This window comes from Solenopsis invicta, chromosome 12 (genome assembly GCF_016802725.1).
Source record: "Solenopsis invicta isolate M01_SB chromosome 12, UNIL_Sinv_3.0, whole genome shotgun sequence".
NCBI classification, from domain to species: Eukaryota; Metazoa; Arthropoda; class Insecta; order Hymenoptera; family Formicidae; genus Solenopsis; species Solenopsis invicta.
Window position 1 is genome coordinate 10,269,434 of NC_052675.1, and position 26,068 is coordinate 10,295,501.

General features: G+C 45.8%; 1 protein-coding gene across 4 annotated transcripts in view; it reads right to left on the bottom strand.

Annotated features, from left to right (window-relative positions):
* Positions 1 to 26,068, bottom strand: part of LOC105200210 (dachshund homolog 2) — a 194,611-nt gene that overhangs the window by 105,817 nt on the left and 62,726 nt on the right. For 3 of the 4 annotated variants that reach the window (XM_026138009.2, XM_026138010.2, XM_026138007.2), the window contains exon 2: positions 7,791 to 7,939. In XM_026138009.2, coding sequence (XP_025993794.1) covers positions 7,791 to 7,939 — 149 coding nt within the window. The remainder of the gene's footprint in view (positions 1 to 7,790; positions 7,940 to 26,068) is intronic. The other variant, XM_026138008.2, reaches the window with a different exon arrangement.

The following is a 26,068-nucleotide window of genomic DNA, read 5'->3' on the forward strand; positions in this document are numbered from 1 at the left end:
ACGATCGTCTCTCTCGCAGGTCTCGTAGGTCTTCTTTTCTCTCTTTCTGTATATGCTTTTTCCCCTCTCTCTCTTCTTTTCTCCTGCACTCTCTCCTTTTTTCATCTCTTCCTTGCCTTCCTCATCGTCCAAGTCAGAGCTAACGTCATCTCTGCCCTCCCTCCTCTTCGACTTTGTCTTGATCACTGGCCTTTCGTCCGGTAAACTTTTTAACGGTTTCCTCGACGTATCCTGTCGCTTTGTCTTCGAGCGCTCTGCATAATATAACAGTGCCAACCCAGAGGCCGTTGGGAATCTTGAATCTTCTTTTGTTCCTATCCTATCTACTCCCTTGCCCCCCTCCTCCTTGTCTTCGCGATCTTCTTTTGCCTCGTTCATCTTCTCCTTCAGGAGGGAGGGCCGAGGAGCCCTCTGATGAGCGTACTCCGAATTTATAAAATTAGGTACGATCGCGGCTGCGTCTCTCGCGAAATTATCTATCCCCGACGACCTCTTACGCTCCTCTCTTTCGATCGTACCCGCGGGGCCAGATTTCGGGTTTCGTTCGTCTAAAAGCGCGCCTCGCGAAAAAGGAAAAAAGGATCCACCAGCCGAATATAAATCGACGCATATTTTATTCGACGTGAAATTTATCGGCTCGAAGAAATAGCCCGAAATTTCAGCGATCCGACTTTCGACGCCGCTCGAAAGCGCCGTCGATTGATTTCGTCCGGTTGTCGACATTTACCGCCGTCGTTCTCCATGATGCGCTCGAGGCACGATCGCATTCATTCGCACGCGAGGCACAATCGTCACGATCGATTCCGTTTCTCTCGAAAGATAAGAGAGAGAGAACGGGGGCCCGTTGAAAGGCGCGCGAGACGCGAGACGCGAGACGCGAGACGGAGACAAACGGCCGAAACATTACGTTTCGAAATCGCTCGGGCCGTCACGAAAAATCGTATCCGGGCCTAATCTCGAAGGTAAATCTCTCCCGCGGGCTAATCAAAACCGAGGATCAAACTCGGGGCCCGTGTTCCCGAACCATCTGCCCCTGCTGCCCGCCGGCCAGCGTTGCAATAGTCCGGACCGGCTATCCGCGTGGCGAACGTTCGTTCGGTCCCACCGGGGTCGATACTTTCCATGTGATCTCGCAACATCGCTTAATCCTCTGCATAAACATTGTATTGTATTTCGCGCAGGGGGATGCTCCCATTATATCATATTTTGTTATTAATATTTTCTGACTGGATGGACCCAGAAGCTGGTACGGGCCGCACTTTTGTGCATCGACGAGCGTAAAGAGAGGGAGAGAAGGACGACGGCGACGGCGTCGGGAGAGACGGAGAGCGAGCAATACCGGTTTTTTCGATCGTACGATGCCCATCAGGTATTTTCATTATTCGCAATCTAGTTTAGAAAATATCATCGTACTCGCACACAAACGAATCAATCATACATTGTTTGCTCATGATTATTAATTATACATTTAATAGCGTTTATTATATTACTTTTTGTGACATACTTTACATTAATAATAGGTTCGCCTCACATCGAAATATAATTGCTTTGATAAAAAATCACTCTCGGGAGCCGATGAAAAATTCGTCACGATCGATAACGGTAGTTACAACAGAGCAACGTTACAGAATTGCGCGTATAGTCGCAGTAAAGCCACGAACGTTCATGAAGTTTTTATGATGGGCAGGTTTATGTCCTTTGACATGCGCCACGTGAGTTCAATTGTCGAGCGATTTTAAGGCCGCGCCTCGCGTCGTTCTGCCCGCGTGCGCATTCATTCGCGCGGACGACGTTGTTTATCATTTTATGCTATTATTAAAGCAAAGATTAAGCCTCGCAGTTAAAGTGGCGCAACGTGCGTGCGGAAATGGACGGGACCTCTTTCTCTTTCTCTCTCTCTCTCTTTCTCTCGCGCGCGCTAGGAACGTTCGTAAAATTCGAACGTTTCCAGGGCCACGAGACGCCACGGCTAATTCGCGAGGACGGTTGTTTTCACGCGCGTAGCACCGGTTGTTGCGGCGGGCATAAACGAGCCCATCATTTTTTGATCGCTCTCGAAAGACATTCGCCCCGGCCTGACGGCCGACCTTTTACGGTCGGAAAACAGTGGCCGCGCGCGGTGTCGATTTCCATTTGCTCGCTCCGTTATTTTTCTGTTAGCCCTCCACCCTCACACGCCGTGGTGTACCTCGGCCGGCCCTCGCTTTTTATTTCCCGCATCGCGCGCGCGTTTGTTGGTCACGAGGGCCGCGCGCGTACGAATTACACAGAAATATTCGTGCGCGGACAAAGCGGCCGGCTCGTTGATTCGCAAGTTAATTGAGCGGCGCGGCACACTCGTCGGGCCACTAACGAGTAAATTGTTGACTACCACCACTGCCGCCACCATCACCACCGCCGCCACCACCCACCACCACCATCGCCATCGCCATTACGTCACCGGGCCGGCGGCGTGAGGCTGCGCGCGCGAAGGGGCGGAAATTGTACAGATTTTTGAGCCAATTAGTTGCGGTTTTAATCGCAGGAAATTGCCGTCACTTTGCCCAAAAAGCGTTTTACTTTCACCGATCTCCTCTGTCGGACACTCTCTCTCTTTCTCTCTCTCCCCTCTCTCTCTCTCTCTCGGTTTCGAGCACGCGCGATCGATGTACACTCCCGTGTCCCGTACACGAATCGCATTAAAAACATCTACAGATTAACATCACGCTATTATACACCAAAGAAACGAAATGTTGGACAACAATATGTGCGAAAGAGAGGATTCTCTAGAACGCAAAAGCTACTGCTGAGGGATACCTTAAAGATCCGATAAATCGGCGACCGTGCGCGGCGACGACTCAAGATCCATAATTCCGCAAGATATACAGAGTAATGATTTTCGAACGGCCGGCAGTTTCGGAACGGAGAGTCCCCCGGAGGATCCTAGACCCTACGGCGGATGGGCGGATCCGCGGGAGCGTCGTAAACGTGCCCCCAGGTCTTCGTGGAATAAAAAGGACGACAGTGCAGAGCGCGAGGACCGTCGTAATTAAGTCGTACTAAAATCCCGTCGTGCCTCGCGAGAGCTTTGAGAGGCGGCACGGATTTTATAGCTGCGATCCTCGCAACGGCCGGCGCAGCGCGGTGTATGCGTTACGCGCGACGCGCGTACGTGCACACGTGTGCGCCGACTGCTCCTTTATTTTCTCGCGCGGGACCGACGAGTCGTGCGAAACGTTATTACAAGTGCGTCCCCCGCGACGAGACCGGCGCGGGCGTTTCTATACGACGTGCCGCGATTCGCCGTTCCCGCCGGCTCCAGCCACATTCTCCGCGCCAGAGAGAAATCAAAGGCTCGATCGAGCATCCTTCGTTATATCTTTCCGGGAAGCAGTCGAAAGGGGTATCAATAATATATTAATAATGTTGTTTTTCTTGCCGACGCACATGCTAAAATCTCACGCTCTCTTTCGACTTTTTTGTCTCCTCTCATTGACGTCTTCATTTGTGGCGCTCGCCATGCGCGGGGCTCTTTCCCCGCGACAAGCAAAAAGCGATGAAACGCGAAAATTCTCGACGGGATTGATTTACGGTGACGCGGCGCGCAGCAAAGGCGTCACAAAAATGAAGAGGTTTAATACATCGGTGCTTTTGTTACTCTGATTAACCCGGCGCCTTCTTACGTTTCCTTTCGCAGCCTGCGCCGAGCTGTGGCTCCGCTTTTTCGTCGAGTTGCGCGCGCTTCTCGTCTGCTTGTTTCCTCTCGTAAAAAACAATCAAGCGCGGCCACACCGTGCCGACTACCAGAAAAAAAAAGAAAAGAAACGTACACAGTAAACCTTGATTGTAACTGATGAGGGGTAGAAAATCGACCGAAACGTTTCTGGCCCGATGCAGAGGCAAAAAATGATAGATCTACCGTCGAGATTATATCTCAGAACTCTGTCTACTCGCGCTCCGTCTTTTATTTTATTTCGCTTGTCTCACTTTTGAATTAACTACGAAATATCTTCAGCACACGTCCGCGGCGGCAATAATTTATTAACGGCGTTTCGATCAATTCGATCGCACGAGTAAATTTTTATTACACCCCAGTATCACAAACGTAATTGTAGTTTACGTAGGTGAATGGATACGGTTGACGTCCCCGTCATAACGATTATTTCGTATTCGACCCGGTCTCTCGACGGGGGTGAGCGTAATTCCGGAACGTAGGAACAAAAATTCCAGAACATCCCAGAACAGTTCGTGTATTCTGATTCCTTTAATACGGTTGCCGAACAAAATTATCAATACAATACACATGTCCGCATTTCACGGTCATCGTTTTCCCAATTCATTAATTATCTTGCGCGGCTACCTGGCCTGGTCGGAATCATCGACCACAGCTTCGTGGGCTGCGATGGCCCGCGGTTAGGAGGACTGAATACAAACTTACACAAGCACGTGGAATACATACTTGATATTTCCGCCGACGATTGTAAATCTGTAATACGTTACTTGCGATATTTAGTACCCTTGTATCCGTATATAAATTTGTAATATATCATTGTTGATAACCAAAATCATTATTCTCGCATCTACGTACAGTAATTTTAATTTTTTTTCTATCATACGAAACAATACTGTTTATAAATGTTACAATAAAGATAAATTTTATTTGTAAATTGATACGAAACTATAATTTCATATAAATGAACGACCAATTTTAATTACATAATCACGACTATTTTAAATATTAACTCGTAATTACTAAGCAAATTAGCAATAACGCCAGTTATTAAGTCCTCCACCAACCAATGATAACATCTAATTATGAATACACAAGTAACGCCGTCGTCAAAAGAGAAAGAGAGAGAGAGAGAGAGAGATACCCGTTCATAGCAATCTATTCTCCCTATCAAACCATCAACAAAACATAACTGCTCATTAAGTACTCATGCACGCCGGCGGCAATTAAAATCTTGTATATGCGCGACTTCCGGAAATGCATAAATCAATTCTCCGAGCACGTCGGATTATTTCTTCGAGTTGAAAGCGAAAGAGTTAAATGCGAATCTCCAATATCCCATACGGAGGATTTGTATTTTGTATTATCACCGACGCGTCGCCGTGCAATTCAAAATATATCATCTCGCTTAACCGATCGTTTCGGGATTATCAGGAGCGAGTCGAATCCTGACGTCGACAGACGATCGCAACTTTTACGCCGCTATTTTTGAGCGTGAAAATTGTCGCGGGCGCGACAGCGATCGAGTACGCTCGGGATGGTCGACGCATGATATTGAAGCGATGTCGAGCCACTATTAGCCGGGTTTTATTGGTACACGGACCAGCCGTGTGCCGGCTGACCTACGACCGCCAACAGTTAATCAATGCTTTTATGAGCATTCGCTTGGCAGTACACCATCGTTTCAAGCCGCGGCCCGTTCAGCCGAACCCACCCACATCCACCCGACCGACCAACCAACCACCCATTCAGCCACCCAACGAGGGCGACACGCTTCCCACTCCCCCTCCCCCATCCTCTCTCTCTCTCTCCCTCTCTCTTTTCTGCACGTGTATATGTATGTCGCATGCTCTTCGAGCAGCTAGCCGAAATTTACGTTACCACCACCGAGACGTCTCTATCCGTTAAACGACCGAACGATTACGCCCGTCGACGTAATGTATTAGTTATAACGCGCGAGCGTCGCCGATGAATCGAGTTCATTGCTCGACCGCGCGAACATTGGCGACGTTATATTCGACGGGTGCTTGAGGAAAAGTCGTAAATTTATTGACAATAAATTCGCTCATATTCGAGCTAATGCTCGTGACACTCGCCAAAACGCCCCCAAACCGAACGGATAATTGACTTAGCTCGCGCGCTAATAAACAATTCGATATGCATTAGGTCACGTAATATAAATTACGCCGGGTCAATTTAATTAACGATACTCTCCGCGATCGATGCGTCAAACGATTAGAACAGACTCCGTTTCTGGAAATTGCCGACTTGCGTCATCTTACAATCCGATCGAGAGAGAAAAAAATAGGGACGATAGATAAAGCTCGCGATACAAATGGTCGTGACGTGCAGGCGGTTAGCGCACAGCCGCGCTCTCTCATTCCGGCACACCTATATCGCAATTTATTTCTCTCGTCGCTTTTAATTTTGTAGAGACAACGTAGATGCGTATCAAGCGATGGTTCTCGTATACGCGCGCACGTACGCACTCACACGAGCGAAATCCATTGTGCATCGTGCTCCCGAAACGCATGTTTCACGCCCGCTATCGCGATCGGATCTCGCTTGTTGAGTTTATTAATTGCGTTATGAGAAGCGCCTCGCGCGTTCACCGGGCAAAATTGAAAAAAAAAAATATAAAATTCGACTCTCTCTTTCTCTGCGTTTCGTTTCCTCATTACGCGCCTTTTTTACAGCCTCTCTTTTAATTCGTTCCTCGAACAGTTGTATAATATAATACCGATATATATTTTAGGCGAGTACAGATCGGGTGCAACCGGGATACGGCTGCGACGAGAGACGAGAGGCGAGGGCAGGGGACCGGCTCCAATCGTAAAACAATTATACAATTACCGCGCGGCCGTAATTAATTGCCGGCCGTTTCAACGTTTACCCCGACGAGCGCGCTGGAGAACGAACGCGGCTGGCTGCAGGCGCGGACCCGCGCGAACGCGCCGCGGCATTAATTCATTAACGTTGCACCGTGAAACGTATTTGCCCGTAAAATTGATCGGCCGGCGTGTTCGCGATTATTTGCTTAAACAATTTCCGAACGTCGATCGACGCCGCCGCCGTATGACGTGATTTAACGATTTCCTTCTCTCGCCGTTGACGGCAATAACGTCCCTATTTTTCTCTCTCTCCCTCCCTCTCCCTCTCTCTTTCACTCTAGCTGTATGTCCCTCGATGATAATATATCTGCGAAATAAGCGCGTCCCAACGGACACCCTTCAAAGCGCTATCGAAGAGCACAAAGAGAGTCCGCGCAAATAAACCAATGAATATTGTATGCGCGTTTATCGATCTTCCGGATGTTCGCAGCGCGAGCGATGAATATCGCGCAAGAATGAACGAAATCGTGCGAGATTATAATATTATTAATTGCGTTATGTTATTATTAATACTAGGTATTAATAATTAATGAAATATTCAATCGTTAATGAATGATTAGATGGGACGATGGGACGCCGCAATGCGCGGCGCGAGGCCACAAGATAAATCGAGATTGGCAGAGGAACTTCCTGGATTGGAATCCGGCATGGGGAATGTGAAGACAGCGCGAGTATCATTTGCGCACGTAAAGGGATCGTACGATATCCCGGGCATCGGTGACCGCCACCGCAGGCCGCAACACGACGGTGCAGTCGCAGTTAATTTGCTCACTCCAAGTGTGTTTGATTCCCCTAATTAATTGATCGGTAGGGTCACCGTATGCCGGAGCGTATATACGGATGGCAGTAATCAAGCGCGTGGCCCTCGCTATGTACGTCTATTTGCACGTACGTGCTCTATTTGGCATAACCCCGCGTACGCTCGACCGTCTGTGCGTTTATACATCCTAGATCCTTCCGCCAGAAATCTCGATAAAAAATCAAAACATTCGGATTTACACTAGCTGCCGAAAAAGTATTATAAAAAGTATTATAATAATAATAATAATCATAATAACAACAGAGATGACGCGATCCTACCGATTATAAACACATTATTAACAAATATACTTTTAACATTATTTCAAGTCAACGCTTCACCTACATTTTTTTTTTCCTTTTTACAAAATAATATAATATCAGGTACTCACCGAGGTGTCCGTTTTCGTAATAATCGCCGTTGTCCATTCTGTGCTTCTTCAGGGAGTGTTGAGGATGATGGCCAGCCGCCGCGGCTAGGTGGCTCGCCGCGAGGCTCAGTCCAACGGAAGCTCGCTTTGGGGGTCTTCCTGGCCTGGAGCTGTACAGTGAGAGAGAGTTACTGTGGTTAGAGACACCTGTCATCGAGGTAATGTCTTACCCCGATCGTCGTGGTCGCGATATTCATCGCGACCGATTATCTGTTGAAAGGATTAAAGGAGGAAATATCAGCCTTCGCGCGCGAAGCAAGGAAGTAAGTCCCTCGATTCATTAGTGCGATCGAGATCGTCCCGGCCGATTAGGTATCGCGAGAAACGAGGATATCGCAACTGTGAATTATCAATGATTACGAATCGAGTTGCGAGCTGCCAACTGGAAACTGCTACGTGGCACGACACGTATGTAGAAACGACTTTAACGACCGCCTGCTGATCTTTTCCTCTGTGAATAAGTCTTATTTGCAAATACTATACTCGAGTGGATTTCAAGTCTTGATTTCAAGATTACTCGAGAGGAAAGGCAACTCCCAGAAGAAGCCGCGCGAACCATTAAAGGAACACCCGGCTCACTAGCCGAGAAACCAATTTGAAAACCTTGATGGCTAATCTACGTAGACCGTGCGAACGTTTCGAGAGCGGACTCTTACGTGACTAAGGGAAAAATGAAAACTATCTGTTTTAAAAATAACACGTGGCTTTCACTCTTAATATGTTATCGACTGACAAAACGAATCTGCGGAATTAGATTTTACGTCCTATATCCTTAAAGCACGTAACATATAAGATAAAATCATACACGAACAATTAAATATCTAGACACTAATGGGCGAATGAAATTACGTGAGAATCTTGTACTTTCGAGACTTACGCGTCAAAATGGGTATGCAAGCGCATATATAATTACTTGTGCAATAATTATAAAAGACTTTCATTATATATTCACGAGACCTACTTAAAAATAGATCTCTAGATGAGAGATCCGCGGCTGCTCTCTAAAGATTCCCGCTTTAGGACTCGGAGTCCTGTTTCGAGTGGCCGGCGTTTTCTTTTGATGAGCGTCACTGGCACCTTTTGAGCTTTGTCGGCGAAGCAGACGAGGAAGATCTCCGTTGAAACAATCTGTACGATAGTGGCGATGATACTGGTGCGCCCAGGGAGGGAGGTTCATTTTTCATAGGCGGTAGGCGCCGGAGAGGCGCTCACGCTTACGCACACATGGCACCCGCGACGCATGTATTCTCTCCAACACTGTTATATTGCGCACAAAATACACGCGTGTATGTACACAGAGCTGCCTTTTGCTTTAGCGAGGGAATATCCGGAACTTGTTACCTTTCTTTACTCTCGATATAGCACCTAACTGTCCGCGAATGTTCTCAACCTCTTTCCAAGCTTGTTTCTTTCTTTTCTTCTTTTTTTTTTTTTTTTAAGAATGCATCTTGAGGTATTGCTAATCTTTCCAGTCACGATGCACCTCCGTTATAAACGATGAATCAAATTGAAGATAACCGGGACGTGTTTCTAGAAACTAAAGGATTGCTTTCTTAATTACGCGCACTCTTAACACACGACCGGAGTGGGATCGTTAGGGAATAACGTGACGGACGCTGAGCACCACTAACCGGTAAGCGAGCAATCTCATAGTAGTCAAGACAGATTTGTAAATCTAATTTTTCATCCCGTCCTTCTACCTTGCCCTCTTACTTTGCCTCTTCGTTGCCCAGAATCTTCCTCATCTCCTCCTCGGTATCTCACTCTGTTCGTTTCGTTTTCGGCCGTCCTCCTCCCTCGTCCTCCGCCCTCTCTCTTTCTCTCTCACTCTCCATGGGCGTTCTTTTTCGCCTTGCTACTTGTCTCTCGTCCTATCCCTTTTTCACTGCCGCCTCTCACGCACGCGGGATCCCCAGACGATTCTCAGACGGCCGGTTTATACGGCGTTGATCTCTTAAACCGCTTAGCTTCAGGTTACACCGAAAACACGAGCGCACTTTCTGGGCGCTTAGACCCCGCATAATGCGTATTTGTTTGCGTGCCGCTCGATCAGCGAAATAAGACGAGGCGCCGGCCGGCGCGAGCAGTGCGGCTTGAAATCTTTTTCTTGGCGGTCGGAAATCTAACGCGAGCGGGTTGAAACGACATATTTATCCGATGACTGAGACGGATTCGCCAAAAAAAAGAAAAAAAAAGCAGATTTACGCTCCAAGTACCTGTTGATAACGGTTGAAAGATACGATTTAAACACACCTCCTACACGTAATGTCCATTTGTTTCCTTAAACAAATTAAGATATTTACGCAATATCTGCATTATGTGACAAAACAATGGCGGGGCAACGACAAAACGGATGGCCAAGGAATCTCTGACAAAAGAATTTGATAATAGCTATCAAATGTTGAGCGAAATAATTCCAATTAATTATTTGAATAATATAATAAGAATTTTACTTTTCTGAATATTTAGCGAGTATTATCAGATTTGGCAGTATTTACGAAATATTTAGAAAAAGTAAAATAATTTTTGACTACATCAATCAAAATTTAATTGGCGTTATTTCACTCAACATTCGATAGCTATTATTAAACTCTTCTTTCAGTGATCAACAGATCACTAATAATGCGTATCACGGAAACTGATCCTTTCGCAACGAACGGAAATCAATCGATAACTTGATCGAGTATAATTATTACGATAGGGAATTAAAATTAACTTTTATTACGAAATAATCAGAACTTTAGAGCGAGTAAAGTGCAAATAATAATGTGAAAAAATTTCGGAAGAAATTCTCTTCGATAAACACGCGGTCAGCTTGCTCGGGCAGCTTGCCATTAATGTTCCCGGATCATAAGTAATTACTAACAAAATGTTTAAATTCATTGCTGTTGCCAGAAGGTTCGAGATAATTATATAGGTTTGGCTTCTCTCGTCGGGACGTCGCCAGAAGTGTCTCCGCGAAGACGATCGTGGAAGAATTTACGAGTGCTGCCGGTGTATCTCGTGCAAATTATGTACACACGAGTAAGCCGCAATTAGAGCGGCGTAATCGTAACGAACGATCAAAGATCGAAGACTTCGCGGTCTCAAACGCGAGCCGTTCGTACGTACGTCCGTCCAACTTTCTTGTCGCGTGATTTATACACGGTCGGAATAAGACAGACATCCGCCGCACTTAATTCACAAGCGAGTAGCGTCGAGTATAGTTTTCGAGCGGTCGAAACGGTTAGACGGCTGGAAATTATCGGCCGAACGATCGTTTTGTACGTTATTCGCGGCGCGGTGCGATCGATCGATTAGATTCGGCCGCGCACACTTCTGTATTGTATTTGGCCGGGTTCTCATTCGGAATTGCGTGTGGGCATTAAGAGTTGCCGATGATCGGGGCCAGGTGCTATGCTCCGATACTTGATCGTTCCCCGCCCTAATGATCGTTGCACCTCTGGTGAAGAGAATCAGATCGCGCTCCGCGAGAAAAGGACAGACGGCGCGGCGCGGCGGGAAGAGGAAGAAAAGATCGGAGAAATGCGTAGGGAAAGAAAGGGCAACGCGAAACGCGCAGAGAGAAACGTAAATGGGCCGAAAAGGGGCAGAAAAAAAAAACGAGGGAAAGAGAGAAAGAGATCTATCGCGCGGCGCGACTCGCGGGGGAATTACACGGCTTTCGTAAGCGATGGGGCGTTTAACGATCTATCGACTTCGTAAAGTTCTTTAGTTCATCCAACCGTCCGCTCGTCCGTGCGTATCCGGCATAGTCGCGAAGCGGACAAAAAACAGGGCGCAACAAAACGCAGCGAGCCGATCGAATCGAATCGATCGAATCGAATTCACGATTCGAAATTCGCCGGAAAGGCGTCGGGCGTCCGATCGGCGTCAAGGTGGAATGGAAGACGCAGGTGGAATTGTCCGCGCGTCTCGACGTACACGCTAACCCTGAATGGTGGATTCGAACGAACGAACGAAAGAACGGAATCCGCGAAATCGAGCGGAAAAAAAATGAAGCGATCGAGCGTATACGGTGGAACGAGATAGATCGAGCATGTATTTAACTGTACGTGGAAGTGGTACTCGCTTAGATCGCCGATCTGATATTAGCCTTAAGTAGATGAGCGCGGTGTGATTTATAGCGCGGGTACCTTAATTGTCTTAATTATGCGGCAGCCGCTTCCGTGGAAAGCGCGGCGGCGCACCGCGCTCCGCGCGCGCAATCGACCTCGATGTAATTTAACGTGAGCGTTTTCTCGCGATTCCTACCGCACCTGACAGCTCCTGCGCCCATTACGATAAACTCTGACGATAAACCAACCATAATTCCCCATTAAAATCGATGCGCGAGAGGTCCCTCCATTGTGTGTGTCGCCCAAAACTTCCTTCATTCGGAAACAAATGGAACGGATATGAATATCGTTTCTCCCATACCGAGCACAATTACGGCTATTAATTTATATCGCGTATTCGCAGCAGTAGGAAATAAGGCAAGCGCATAGAACGGTATTAGAAAACAGCGCCTGTGCACACTCGCCGATTCATTTAGCCCACGACAAATTGGATAACGCGTTGTACGCGACGTTAATTAGTTTTCTCGAATCGCCATTTTGACGTTACTATTGACGTTACCGCGGCTTCCGCTGTTTTGTTTCTTTCCATGTGTATTTCCGTCGCTAAGCTCGCTCTCGTTATTGGCAGAACGCTGATTACATTGTAACGCAAATATTTGCCACTTGTGTTTCGCGCTCGGGACGATGGATGGAAATGACGAGCGTGCCGGGCCAGAAGGAAAAGAGAAGACGCTAAGTGTGTGGTGTGTCATGTGAGTGATATCGCGTGCGTGCCATCCTGACTCTACCTACGTCTACACCACATTGAAATTGCTACACATGAAGTACACTGGACACCAATTTTTCACGCTCAAGAAAATATATATTTATTTTAGCATCGTGTTTCCTTCGTTAAAACAATATTTCCCCAAGTTTCAAAATAATTTTTTATTATATACTACCCAATATTTATTTAAATCAAGAAAACGATTTGAACATAGGAAACTTTTTTTTTCTAGTGTAGAAATTCTTACGACAGTTTACCGGCGATGTACTATGTCAACGTGGGAGGTGTCGTTAAATAATACAAAGATAAAATATCTGTCTCAAATGCGAGAGATTTGCATTTTGACAGAATGTCTCAGAAATTTAATCACAACGATACGAGATACTTGAAAAGTAGTGTACTTCACTATAATTTAATACGTTCATCGTAGAAGGATTAATAGTATTATGATTTAATATAAGCGTATCTTTTGACGTAACGAGCCTCGATCGCGAATGCGATGGCATTTTGATGGATTCAACGCCAGTCACGGCTGCCTGACGCTCGCCAGAAAAGAGTCCAGACGGGAGTAAAACGAGAGAACGAACGAACACGGGCAAGCGAGTAAGCGGGCGAGCGATCGTAAATTGTCAATTTCGAAGTCAATTTGGCCAGGCTTACCAATCGGCTGCCGGTTAATTTCAAGGTGAATTGTGTCCAATATGGGTATATTATTAATGGCCCGCCGAGGGATAGGGTGCACTTCGGACCGACGAGGGTTGCAACCCCGTTCTCGCGCATTGCCCAAATCTATCGCTCGGGGGCTGCCGGTATGCTCTCGCATTCGGTATTCCGGATTAAATGCTCTCTGATGTTGCTGCAACGGCGGCGCGATTGCACCGCCGGCTCTCATATACGTCTAACGTCCGCGCGTATGGAATGCTTCGAGAACGATGTCGCCTTTCGCGCGAAACTGCGGGAACGAAACCCGGCATTTTTAAGCTAATTACATGTATTTTTTCCGGCACACTTATTTGTAGAACGATCGAGCGCTGTGATTATTTTCACCTTCGTGGGTTCCTTTTGTGATTTTTTACACTTGGGATGTCCAGATTTTTTTTTTTTAACCCGAGAATAGTCACCCCATTTTTTTCTGCATAAACGAAAATCACCTGGGATGATTTTTACACCTCAGTTAAAAGTTATCGTTATTAACTATATATTACATATTATTGATTGTTCTATAATTTATTAATATCAAAGGACATTATGTGTACAGATTTCATATTTTTTCAAAAAGGAGAAACCAAGAAAATATTAGAAGTACAACAGCTTATTATAAGAGTATTTCTAAGAAATAAAAAAATCAGTTAATAAAACGCTTTCACGTTGCGGATTTTTATTGGAATTGTATAATATATACGTAAAAATTATTTTTCCAAAATAAAAATAAACATTAATAAAAACATGATAAATATAATTAATTAAATTAAATTAAATGATCATATAATCAAACATATCAATGATGTTATAAAAACATTTTATATTATATAAACATAAAGATAATAATAATTTAAATAATATATATTTTTATATAAATAACTCAAATTCATTCAAACTCAAATATGATTATTTCGAATTTATAACACAATGAGAAAAAAATTTATTTGAAATATAAGCTTCATTTTTCCAACGTTGGGATAAAAAAAATATCCCAGGTGAATACTCTCGAGTTGAAAGAAGTGTTTAAATATGCAAGAGTCAATCTCTCTTTCCGTATGGATTTCTGGATTTTCCACCCCTGGCACGCGATTTTATAAAATTACACTGCCTAACGTGTCCCCACTGTCGGTTTCCTGTTTCCAGTTACGGCCGGAGCGCAAATATCGCGCCTTGTCTCTCGCGAGACTGGCTACAAAGCTACAAAGGGGCCACTATACCGAGGTCAAACACGACGCTATCTTTGAATTACGGCGCCGTAGCCTTATCGCATCCTGCCGCTACCGTCTTGCGCCGTCCAAATACTCCGAGGCGTCCTGAAAACAAGGGCCATCCACGTTGGGTTATGGGAAAATAACCCGAGTAGACTACTCGAGGACTCGAAAGAGCTCGCCGAGTCTCTTACGAGATCTTTGTTAGGTTTTTACGAATCTCTCCAAACGTGCGGCTGTAGTAGAATCAGGGAGACGATGAGTTCCGAGCAGACGATCAATGAGAACTCCGCTTGCTCTTTTACGCTCTTTGCCACGTGACCTTACGCGTCACAAAAGCGTCGATTCAGTCATGGCTCATAGAGTGCCACCCCCCCTTAGTTTTCCCGTAGTGTTCCCTGTATTTGATCTATATTGCGGAGTCAGGTTTCGTGTGACCTTACATCTGGTTTGAAGCGATACACTCGTCGGACATTAAGAGCGTTTACATTTGGCTGGTAACCGAGTATCGCTGGTGATCGACGACATATTATTAGAGGGATCCAACTACATAACTGGCTTTTATGCGATTGGTAGCTTTTAAGAATGACAAGAGATATAGATTTTCGATAATGCCACAGTTCAGAAAAATATAAAATAAAATTCGTACACTGATTGTGAGAGAAAAAAAATTACCAAAATTTTAAATAAATATTTCTTTAGTACAAGAATCACTAACGCAATTTAACTATCATTTTTTTTGTATTGAATAAATATTTATGTATCATAAATAAATATTTTATCGCCAGTATTCAAATAAATTTTCTTCTCAGTATAAAATGCGAAATAATGCAACGCGACTCACGTAAAAAGTTGTACGATTAGTTCGAGTCACTTTTGCAATTTTTGAGTATCCGTTTGTACCAACCTCGAGGAAATGCAATCTCGATTTCCTCGGAATGATCATAATTTTGAGAACCGCTGCCGATATTACTATAGCTGGCGCACGATCGTTCTATTTCCGAATTATCGTCTTTCGCACGCTCTCCGCTTCTCTTCCGCGTGTCCCTGCCCTCGGTTCCCCACGAGTCCTCTCTCTCTCTCTCTTTCTCTCTCTATCTATCACGCCTTCCCTTATCCTCTCGCGCTCTGTCTTTTTTTCGGAACTTGCGAGAGCGCTGGCGAAAGCGTCCCCTCGTAAAGCCTCGTCGCGTGCAATTCCCGTCATAACAACGACTTCAATTTTCGTCAAAAGTCTTTCGCCGTTATCGTCGTCGCCGTCGTTCCCCTTTACACTCCTCTCCCCTCCCCACCCCCTTCCCCACCCCGTCGACGCCTCCCACGATCTGGTCCTTCGATTTGCCGCTTTATAAACCCGGTCGCTACGCCGGACGGAAATCGGTAGCCGTCGGCGTCGCCGCTACCGCGCGATATTTTCCAAATTATAAATTTTTACGACTGCCGCGCGTAATACGCGCTCTCGCCCTTCGATTTCGCGTGCCTATCTCTCCGTTTCCGCCGACATTTCTTTCCCTTTCGCACGCTTCCCCCGCGCGATACCGTTAGTCAGATTGGATTTGTCCGATTTTGTGCACTGAGCAGGAAAAAAGCGAAGCAGGGAACGTACGGGTACTCCAAAGTAGACATGTTCCTCTATATATGTTCTTATATCGCATCGTCGATTTTGTATGCGGCCATTATAATAACGCGTTTCTAATTTCTAATTTTGACTTAATAATGATTTATCGCTTAATCGAGAAAAATCGATTGATTATAGACGCAGCAAAAAAAAAGCAATATTAACAAAGACCCGTTTGCAAGTCAGCAAATTATGATCGCGGTCAGATAACGTAATGAAATATACCGCTATCAATCCTCCACGCCAATTATCATGCGAACTAACGCGAGCATTCAAATCCAAGAATTTCCCAGTAAGATAGAAAGACAAGTGGAAATAAGAAGGCGATCGCATATGATATGGTTCGCGGATGATTTTATGCATCCTCGTGCCGTTACACGGAAGAGGCATAACGAAGGAAGCTCCCCTCGGTGTTACGCCGGAAAAAAGAGTGTGTGAGAGAGAAAGAGAGAGAGAGAGCACTTTCTAATAACCACAATGTAACGCTGGGGTGCGTTACACAAAAGAAATCTTTTTCTCTCGGGCGGGGGCTCGAGACTTATCTTAGTAATATTGGATTAAAACTTATGCCTCTCTCGGTCGCAATATGTTATTTTTATTGCTCGTAGCTTTGCATAATATTCGCTGGGGTGCGCGAGCGCCTTCTCCTGCCTCCCCCCGTATCGCGGACTCTAATTTTAATTTTTATGTCGTGCCGCGTTGGGGAACATTACGATTTCGACGTGGCCTACTTATTTGCGTTTTAAGATCTCGCGGATGTTTCGTCGGTTGTAAAGAGCTGCGTGGCGAATTAAAGAGATAATATCTACATTTCCTTGTCTTATGCCAAATAAACTATTTTATTAAAAAGTGAACTGTGAATGAGACCGTAAATTATTCTGAATTACTCGTTATATTATTGCATGAAATATCACAATAACTTTTGTTATCGTTGTTCTTTATCATTTTTGTAGCGCATCTGGTCGCTTTATATTTAAACCCGAGATGTACACATATTACGTTTGCTCAGCAAAATTTGATTAATGTACATATATGATGTATGTATAAAAAAAAAATTGTGGGAAACAGGCGCGGCGTGAGACCACCATCGTTGTCTACGTCGGCACTAATAGCAACGAACGCGATTATATACCTATCTCCAACAGCTTACACGCGTGGTCTGTGAATCAATTTCAATTTCAGGGACCCTTGCAGAGGTATAAAATATTTCTATTACTGACCGACAGACTAAAATTAGAGGTGTGCGAATCGAGCATTTGTGAGGTGAAATCGAATCGAATATTTTTGATTCAAATCGAATCAGAATGAAATTTTTCCGAATTTACGTTGCACTAATTTAAAGATAATAATGTATTTTCAACGACGTTGCGGATCCTTTTTAATAGATGAGAAAATTAACTGCAAGAATTTTTGAAAATAATTACAAAAAAATGATGCGCTAAGTAAAAATTTATAATAAATACTATAGACAAGTGTATATACTGATAAATGAATCATACATAAATGAATCATACAGTATTATCATTGAAATGTTTAGTAGTTTTAAAGCACTTCATTAGGAAAATATAAGCAATTTTCAAATATTGTTAATTAATTTCAAATATTGTTCTAAAATCATGATACAAATCAATTAATTAAAATAAATTTACGAAAACGATTGTTTATCGCGTGCGCAAAATTTTAAATAGTTTATAAAATTTAGAAGCGATAAAAAGTTTTAGAAAAATACAATCAAGCATGAGAATATAAATGACATAATCAAATAGGTGATCGGATTCGAGATATTTATAACATCTTTAGCTCTAAAATATACTTCTTTTCAGAAGACACGCGATGATTATTCCTGGAAATGGCAAACGTTAGACTAAAAATATGATTCATATCTCTATATATAGGCAGATTACAGAGATTCTGCCACCCCCACGTAAATAGGGTACGTTGATCGGAATAAGAAAATTTTACTGCGAGCAAAATTACTTTTGCTTCGAAACGTTTCTCGTTAGTCGAAATATCCCTCCATTAATGTCGGTGCGAAGGACGATTCTCTTCTTCCCCCCAGAACGATTCCAATAGCAAATCCACTCGGCGCGATCCACGAGACGCCAACGACGACGACGACGACGACGACGACTACGACGTTACTCCTTCACGCACACGACACGTACTCGGCGTAATACCCGATAATACCTGTATTTGCACGTGGCGACAGACCTTATTCGTGCGATGTGCGTTACAGCCGCGTAATCCCGGCAATCTCGAGGACGTGGCCCAGTCTTCGGCGGGAGTAATCCTGCCAATTTGGGCCGCGGATTATCCACGAAAGAGAGGGCAACAACGCGGTTGCGTGCGCGTTGCGAAACTTTGATTTGATTTCGGCGCGGTAACAATCGAAATCTTCGGCGCGAGCATCGTCGCGAAGACGAAGCGACGTCGAAAGACAGAATTTAATTCCGCCTTGTTTAACCCTCCCGCCCCCCTCTTTCCCCCCCCAATCAACGTTAGTAAACACGTTACGAATCGTCACGCTGTCACGGACTACTCCAGAATAATCCGCGATAAAATACCAATTCGCCGAACGACGACAATGCGTTGCCGGATCAAAACCTCGACCTGAAGCCATTTGGTTGTTAAGTCGCCCTCGCGAACGCGAAGGATCGTGACTAGCTTAGAGTAACGGAGAGAGAGACGGCGGGTGCGGGCAGGGGGAGAAGGTGTAAGTGCCAGAGAGAGGACGGTGCTTACTTCGAATAAAATATATCGGCTCGTAAAGCGACTGCGGTGGTCAGCTTTTTGTCGGCGGGCGCGCGCGGCAGAACGGGCGTGAGTGGGGCTGTGCGGGGGTGAGTGACTCGGGTGTACGTTGACGTAGGGCGAAAGGGAAAGGTGGCCGCGGTCTCTCTCTCCCTCTCGCGGTGGGACTCCTGGCTCTCCAGTGTCTCTCATTTCAATATTTCCGCGATAAATCCACGAGGAATCCGCGTCCCGGGCTTTTTTACGAGTCGCGGCGGAATAAATAATACAGCGGGCCCGGACGGTCGTAGCTCTCACACTAACACGCGATACGGTCGGATACACCTTGCGTACGTCCTTGCCGATTTCCTTCGTCTTCGGGTCCTTCTTCCCTCCCTCCCCCTTTGCGCTTCTTCGCTGCTCTAGTCTGGCTTTTACGACCGCTACAAGTATATGTACGAGTGCCGGATCGCAATAATAAGCGAAAGGGGGATAGTCGGCAGCGAGAAGAAAAAAAATATACTTATGCGCGAGCACGTGTGCGTATACGCGATGCATAAACTCACGCCGACTTATGGCAGATTCATACCGCTCTTTCTCTCTTTCTCTCTTTCGAGGTCTCCCATCTTTCCTCCGGGCCTGACCGGTCCCCTTTCTCCTCTCCCTCCGTTATTCGTGCGGCTTTATTAAGTCGTTAAATCGCGGAATCGTCGTCGACACCCGGTAACATTCCTCGCGCGAACGCATATTCGGATGAATGAATACTCTCGTGGCAATCGTTCCGCATCCAACATTCAGAGACAGTCCTCGATCGAAATCGATTAACGACGGGCACGCATTTACCATTGTATCGGCAGGCACGTTATTCTTTGGCGATCCGATATTCACGATATTATTATTATTATTTTTTTTTTAGAGAAAATTGCCATGCGCGTCGACATAAACCTCTTCTTCCGCGAGGAAATCGAGCGACGGACCATTAGTAGGCGCGCGCAGAGCGCCGCGGGTATCCCGAGTGAATTATCCGCGCGTTATCGCGTAACGCAATTGATTTTATTGCGCTGTAAAACGCACTCGCCGGGCAGCAGCGTTTTATGACGAAAAACCGCCTCCTTTCAGGACTCTCCGCCGCTACCGCGCCGCCTAGATGAGCTCGAGTCCGCTCGCGTAGCCGCTTAATCGGCTTCGACAGCGCGGACTGTGCCCGCCGCCGACTCGAGCGGTCTTCCGCGTTTAAGCGCGATAATTAATAACGTAATTAAGTCAGGGCCCATAACTCAAAGGACGTCGCGCTCGCGAACCACTGAAGTAATTGGGGAATTATATTTTGTTTCCAAAGGGAGATCCCATCGGACGGAACGTCGAGAGGCTTCGCTGCCAGCACGCGCGGGCAAATTGTAATTAAATATCAAACGTTTGCAATTACCGCGCCGCACCTGCCCGCATTTCCTTTTCTCGTCGACTTCGCGGCGCATTAGTAATCACCCGTTTCCAAAGGGAGCGTTCTTCGGCGATAAATTTTCTACTTGATATCTGGGACCGATCGCGAGAGAGAAAGAGAGAGAGAGACTTTTCGGGGGAGAAATTATTGCCAATAAAAGATACCTGGCCATCACGAGTTTTGTGTCCCTAACTCTCAATTAATACAGCGAAACGATGTAATTATTGCACGGTAATTATTGCAGTGGCATCTTAATTCCAATAAATTGAGTATTTTATTTTAATTGGAAACAAACGTGTAAAAAAACACCATGCGACAAACACTTTCGTTTTCCCGACGACAACGCTCGCAGCGCGAAGATCGCTAGGATTCTCCGCGAGCGATTGTTCCTTCGTGACGCGCAAAAAAACCGGCGAAGCGGACGCGCGCGATTGATTCGATCGACGTCGCGGAAACGAAGAGAACGTCTCTGTCCCGCGGGGAACGCGGTCCTGATTTCTTGCGGTGCCGTGTTCCTGCCGTTCTCCTCTCTTATTAGCACGCGTCCACCGCGAGAGGATTTGATTTACGGCGACATCGTGGCGGAACGCGAGCGTGTGCGCGGAACGAACGCACACGTAGGACGTAGCCGCGGCGCGCGTTACACGTACACGTGACAGCCAGTCGGAGAGAAGCCGAGAGAGAGAGAGAGAGAGAGAGAGAGAGCACACGCGCGTGGACGGTTGTCGGTTTGCGGTTGACCCGTGCCGCACCACACTCCGATACCTCTGCGGTCGCAACCATGCCGACACACCCGGGCTACCACAGGGCCCGTAACAATGTCCGCGCGAGGTCTAAGAATCCATGGTGGTCTCGACTCTCGTCGTTATAAGGATGTCCCGGACCTACTGTCATCGGCCGTAAACACGTGTAAGCAGATTCCCGGACAAAACCGCGCACAGCCGAGGGCATCGTCCTGTTTACTTAATTCGCTTTTCGTGTAAACGCACGCAGGTGTCGGTTGTAATGATCGCTGGAGGATAACGTGCGTTAAGATGTATGTAAATGTTCTTTAAACTGTCACTGCCAGTTTGGGATCTCGATCCTCATCGGCGTGTTAATAAACGAAAAGAGCGAGCGTGAAGTGTCGATATATCGCACAAATCACACATGCGTTACGTTATATAAAAAAAAAATAATAATTTTCGAACCAGTTATCGCGATAATAAAATTTACTCGTGCGTGTCCGATGTTCGCGGATGTATAAAATTTCAGGGAAGATATTACCGGTAATTATAGCCGATTCCATCCCACCGGCCAATCAAATCGATGGCTGGGTGATCGAAAACGTCATGTCGATCGCCCACGTGATTCGCTACGTTGAGTGCATTCGAGTGCGCGTAAAAATCGCGCTCGTGTTTGCCCGCATGCATATGTTTACACGCACTGTTAGTGTTGCTGATTGTACTACAACTGATTTTGCAATAACATGTTTGTTATTCCGAGAAAATAACATACACACGCCGTAGAAAATCTACAAGAATATAAATTTGGTAGAAATCGAAACGAATCTCTGTGATTAATTGAGAAAATGTATATAGAAACTTAAAGATTGCTAAAAATAAAAAATCTTGTCCAAAAAATATAATAGCGATATCTTTATCGATTATGACGCGACGTTTTAGTTACGAAGAATGTTCTCGCCCTCTCTCAAAGAAGTCGAGCGTAAACCAATTGTTTTAAGAACCATCGCTCGCGAGAGCGAGTTTCGCACCCTGGCGAAGCGGTCAGTCGCGAAGGATTAGCCGGACGATTCGTCAGCCTCGTTATACAAATAATCGTCGCCGTCGCGTAGGCGAGTCATCCGCGAATAAAGCGATCGAACTTCCTGCCACCTATTCAGCGCCCTCGAATCTCTTCGCGTCTCCCCGATTCACTCGGCTGTGCCGATTTAGTCGGCTTCGATCGCGATTTCGACGTTAACGTCGCCCACGCATACTTCGAGGAGCATTAAGATCGTTGGAGGAAACGCTTGGAATAATATCGGATGATTGATCAATGATTAAGACGTGGTTGCTTCTCACATCCGAGTCTTTATAAAAGAGTTCTTCATTCTTTTCTCGTATTCGTTTAAATAAATTCGTGAAAAATAAATTAATTATCTTTAATACTTTCTAAATCGAAATCAGTGTTTTTATTCACTGATTTGCAGTGCTACATTTATAAATGTGATAATCAGGAACTACTGACCGTCTATTCAGTGGTTCTGATTAAGAGGGGGAAATTCTCATTAATTCTCGGAATCAGAGTATATTATATCACTGAAAGACAATACATATTTCACTAATTGACACAGTAGTTCTACATAAGTGTAGCAATGAAATCAGAAAAATTTCATTTCAGTTACGATTAAGAGAATATGCATGCACGTGTCTCTTAAAGCTTTCGTTCATCGTAGCTTCTCATCGAAGAGTATGTATAGCACGCGCTGGTCCCAAAGGGTTTAGGATCGGTAACGTTGTTATTACAGTTATTGCTATCGCGTTTCGATTCCCCGGCGTCATTTCGAAGAGCGTTCGTTCGAGAGAAACTGCCGAGTACGGCGGAGCGGAAGGGAAGACCGAGAGAGAGAGAGAGAGAGAGAGAGAGAGAGAGAGAGAAAGAGAGTGAATCGCTTTATCTTAATGCCGAAATCGAATCAGCTCGCGCGCATGGAATTAGAGATGGCATTACGGGGCTATCAGCGCATATGCACTCTGCATCGGATGCAACCCCTGCCCAGCCCGGCCCGGCTCCGGTGCCGTGAGGCATGCCCTTCGTCACAATGCCGCCCGAGAAGGGCGAGAACAATGCGCCGACGACGTGGGGAAACACGAGAACACACGTATCGGATGATATTGCTCGACCCTCTCCGAGAACCAGGCCAACAGACTTTTGTCTCTTATACTGTCGCGAAATGCGTCGGCACGCATGCGGGAATGTTGTTTTCCGAAAAACGAGAGGAGTCGAAAGGGGGTTTCCCAAATTGGACGAATTAAAATTTTACTTCGCTCGAATGAAGACAGCGAAGTCGTCGTTGACGGTCTTCTATTTTCGTCGCAGAACTCGTCTTTCATCTCGCTACGTCGATCCGGTTTTCCTCCTCTCGTCTCTATCTATCGCTCTTTTTTCCACCCCTTCTCTCTTTCTCTCTCTTTCTCTCTCTATCTCGTTCTCTTTACATTTTTAGCCGCGCCGCTTCCTTATAAACTAATTTCCCGCCTCCCCAGGACGGACGGCGCCGAACAATTGAATTCTCTCTTTCCATTTACCTATCCGTTTGTATCAACATTTACATTTATATTTGAATAATGGGGAAAATAAAGAGGCCCAGCGCCGTCGACGGTTTCGCGTCGGACGTGTTCAGGGCTCCTCGCTATTACATTTTTAAGCGTTCGCTTCCGAGCCCGCGGCGAGAGAGCTTATCCACCCCCAACTCGGCTCTTTTTCTCTGCGTTTCGCTCTCTCTCTCTCTCTCTGTCTTTCAACCAAGGAAGATAGATGTACACAGGGGTTAGCGAGAACGAGTAAAGAGAAACGATCAGCGTGCCCCCCACCGAGAAGGATCCCATCCCAAATACTCTGGGAATTCTCTGTACGTAATATTTGTCGGCAGATCGATACGATGGGTCGCGTATTAACATTTAGATAAAGCTTATGTTAATATTATTTCCTTCAACCCGCGTTCCCGCCCCCTCCCCCTCCCATCTCTCTCGGAGCACGTCGCAGTTATCTTTTGGAGAAGTCGAGAAGAGACACGGTCGCGAGACCGTAGTCGTCGTCTCGAGCGGGCGATTTCCCATAACGACATTAAAGGCGGAACATTAATCGCGGTCCCGCGGGAAGGAAAAATTTCAGAAAACGCAGCCAAGTCCCGAGATACGCCTCAGTATTAATCATGTGTGCGAATTATATGCGGTTTAATATGTTCCACAATATTAACACGCAGTACAAATAAGGGCGATAATTACTCGTAATAAAATAAACCGTTCGATTAAACGCGGCTGTTGTTAAATACGACGAAATAGCAGGGCGCGCGGCACGTTTTGTTCGGCAAATTATATTTTGCGTTGAATTTAACGCGAGACGTGTCTCTTGCGGCATTGAATTATCAAGCAGGCCATAAGTTATTCAAATGCAATTCGCAAAGTACACAAATTATTATTAATGTACACGGATATTTTCACGCGTCACTTTGCGCGCCGTTGAACGAAATTCAAGAACATATCGGAATAACGCGCGGTTGTAACGATATTTACATTACATGTATGTAATCCCGATATATGATTTTGATATTTGCAAATACCGATCGTCACGAATTGCAGCGGCGTAAATGTACACGGCGGTGAATTGAACGATAACAACATTGCAAATAGCATTAAATTAATTGCATCCGAAAAGTAATTTCACGTGATTTGAATTATTCTCCATTTTAATAATTCCTGTTCCGGATCAAAGTACGGATGAAATAGAATTCCGGGATTGGCGCGAGTGACAAAGGGAATTCGATCGTTCCGTGTTATAAAATCGATCGACTCGAGAACTCGGCCAAGTCGAGAACTCGCGCGACTCTATCGCGCCGACTAGCTGCTATTAAACCGCGAACAAAGTGTCGCGAACGCGGGTACTCTCTGGTGGCCAGTACAGAGTATCGTGGGTCGTCTTTTATGGGCGAGGCGTGTCTCCGGTTCTCGCCGTGGCATTATGGGGAAACGTTAACTAGTGATTTACCGGCGTCATGTGTACGCGCGCGAGCGCACGGATCTAAGGATCGTGGCCCGAGGCGAAACGATTTTAATGTCGTTTACTGCGGACGTTATTCCGCGATATTGACAGTCCGTGTTAAAACCTCGATATTACGACGCACCGGCTCGCTCCTTAACGCGCCGAGAGCGGGCGAAATTAAAAGCGTTCCTCGTCGTCTTTCAGCGCATTTGTGCGCGCGGGCCGCGCGATATTTATGCATGAAAGAGAGAAGAAAATATCGAAAAAGCGGAAGAAAAAAAAATGAGAATGTGAAAGAAAGATCGATGTACCGCACCTTCGCCTTGAGTTACATTCCGCGTTGCCGGCAAATTCGTTTGGAAGTCTGAACGCTCGCTACGAAAACCCCGATACTCTTTAGAAAATGGAACGATCGATCGACATACCTTCTTCGGCTTTGATTTTTTTTTTCACAGTGAAAGGTAAAAAATACCGAGATTTTTTTTTACAGCAATTCCGTTTGAGAGGAAAGAGCGAGGATATAGCGCTGTCCGACATTTTCGATGATTCTCGCGATGTTTTCGCGACGAGAACAGCCTCGACGGAATCGGAGGGAAAGCGGTTTCCTCGACGTTACGAGTAAACATCTGATAGAGATTTAACAAACGCGCGGCGGTTAGTAGCAACGTGTTAGGATAAAGGGTCTCCCGCTTTTACGAGGTAGCATATTTCTGGTACTGTTCTGCGCTCGCCCGGCCCACCCACGGCGAGCGAGTAGAGCATTCAAAATAGCATCCGAAATCATAACGGCCGATTGTCCATGCACGGGCCAAGTTATGAAGCAGTAAACGCGTACTCTCCTTCTCCCACTGCACATCCCATTCTATCTCTCCCTCTTTCTCTCTCTCTCTCTCTCACGTTACCCGGTTCTGGTCGCTCGCTTCCGGCTTGCCCATATAGCCAGATTCCTTTATACGCATGCCGTTCAGTAGCT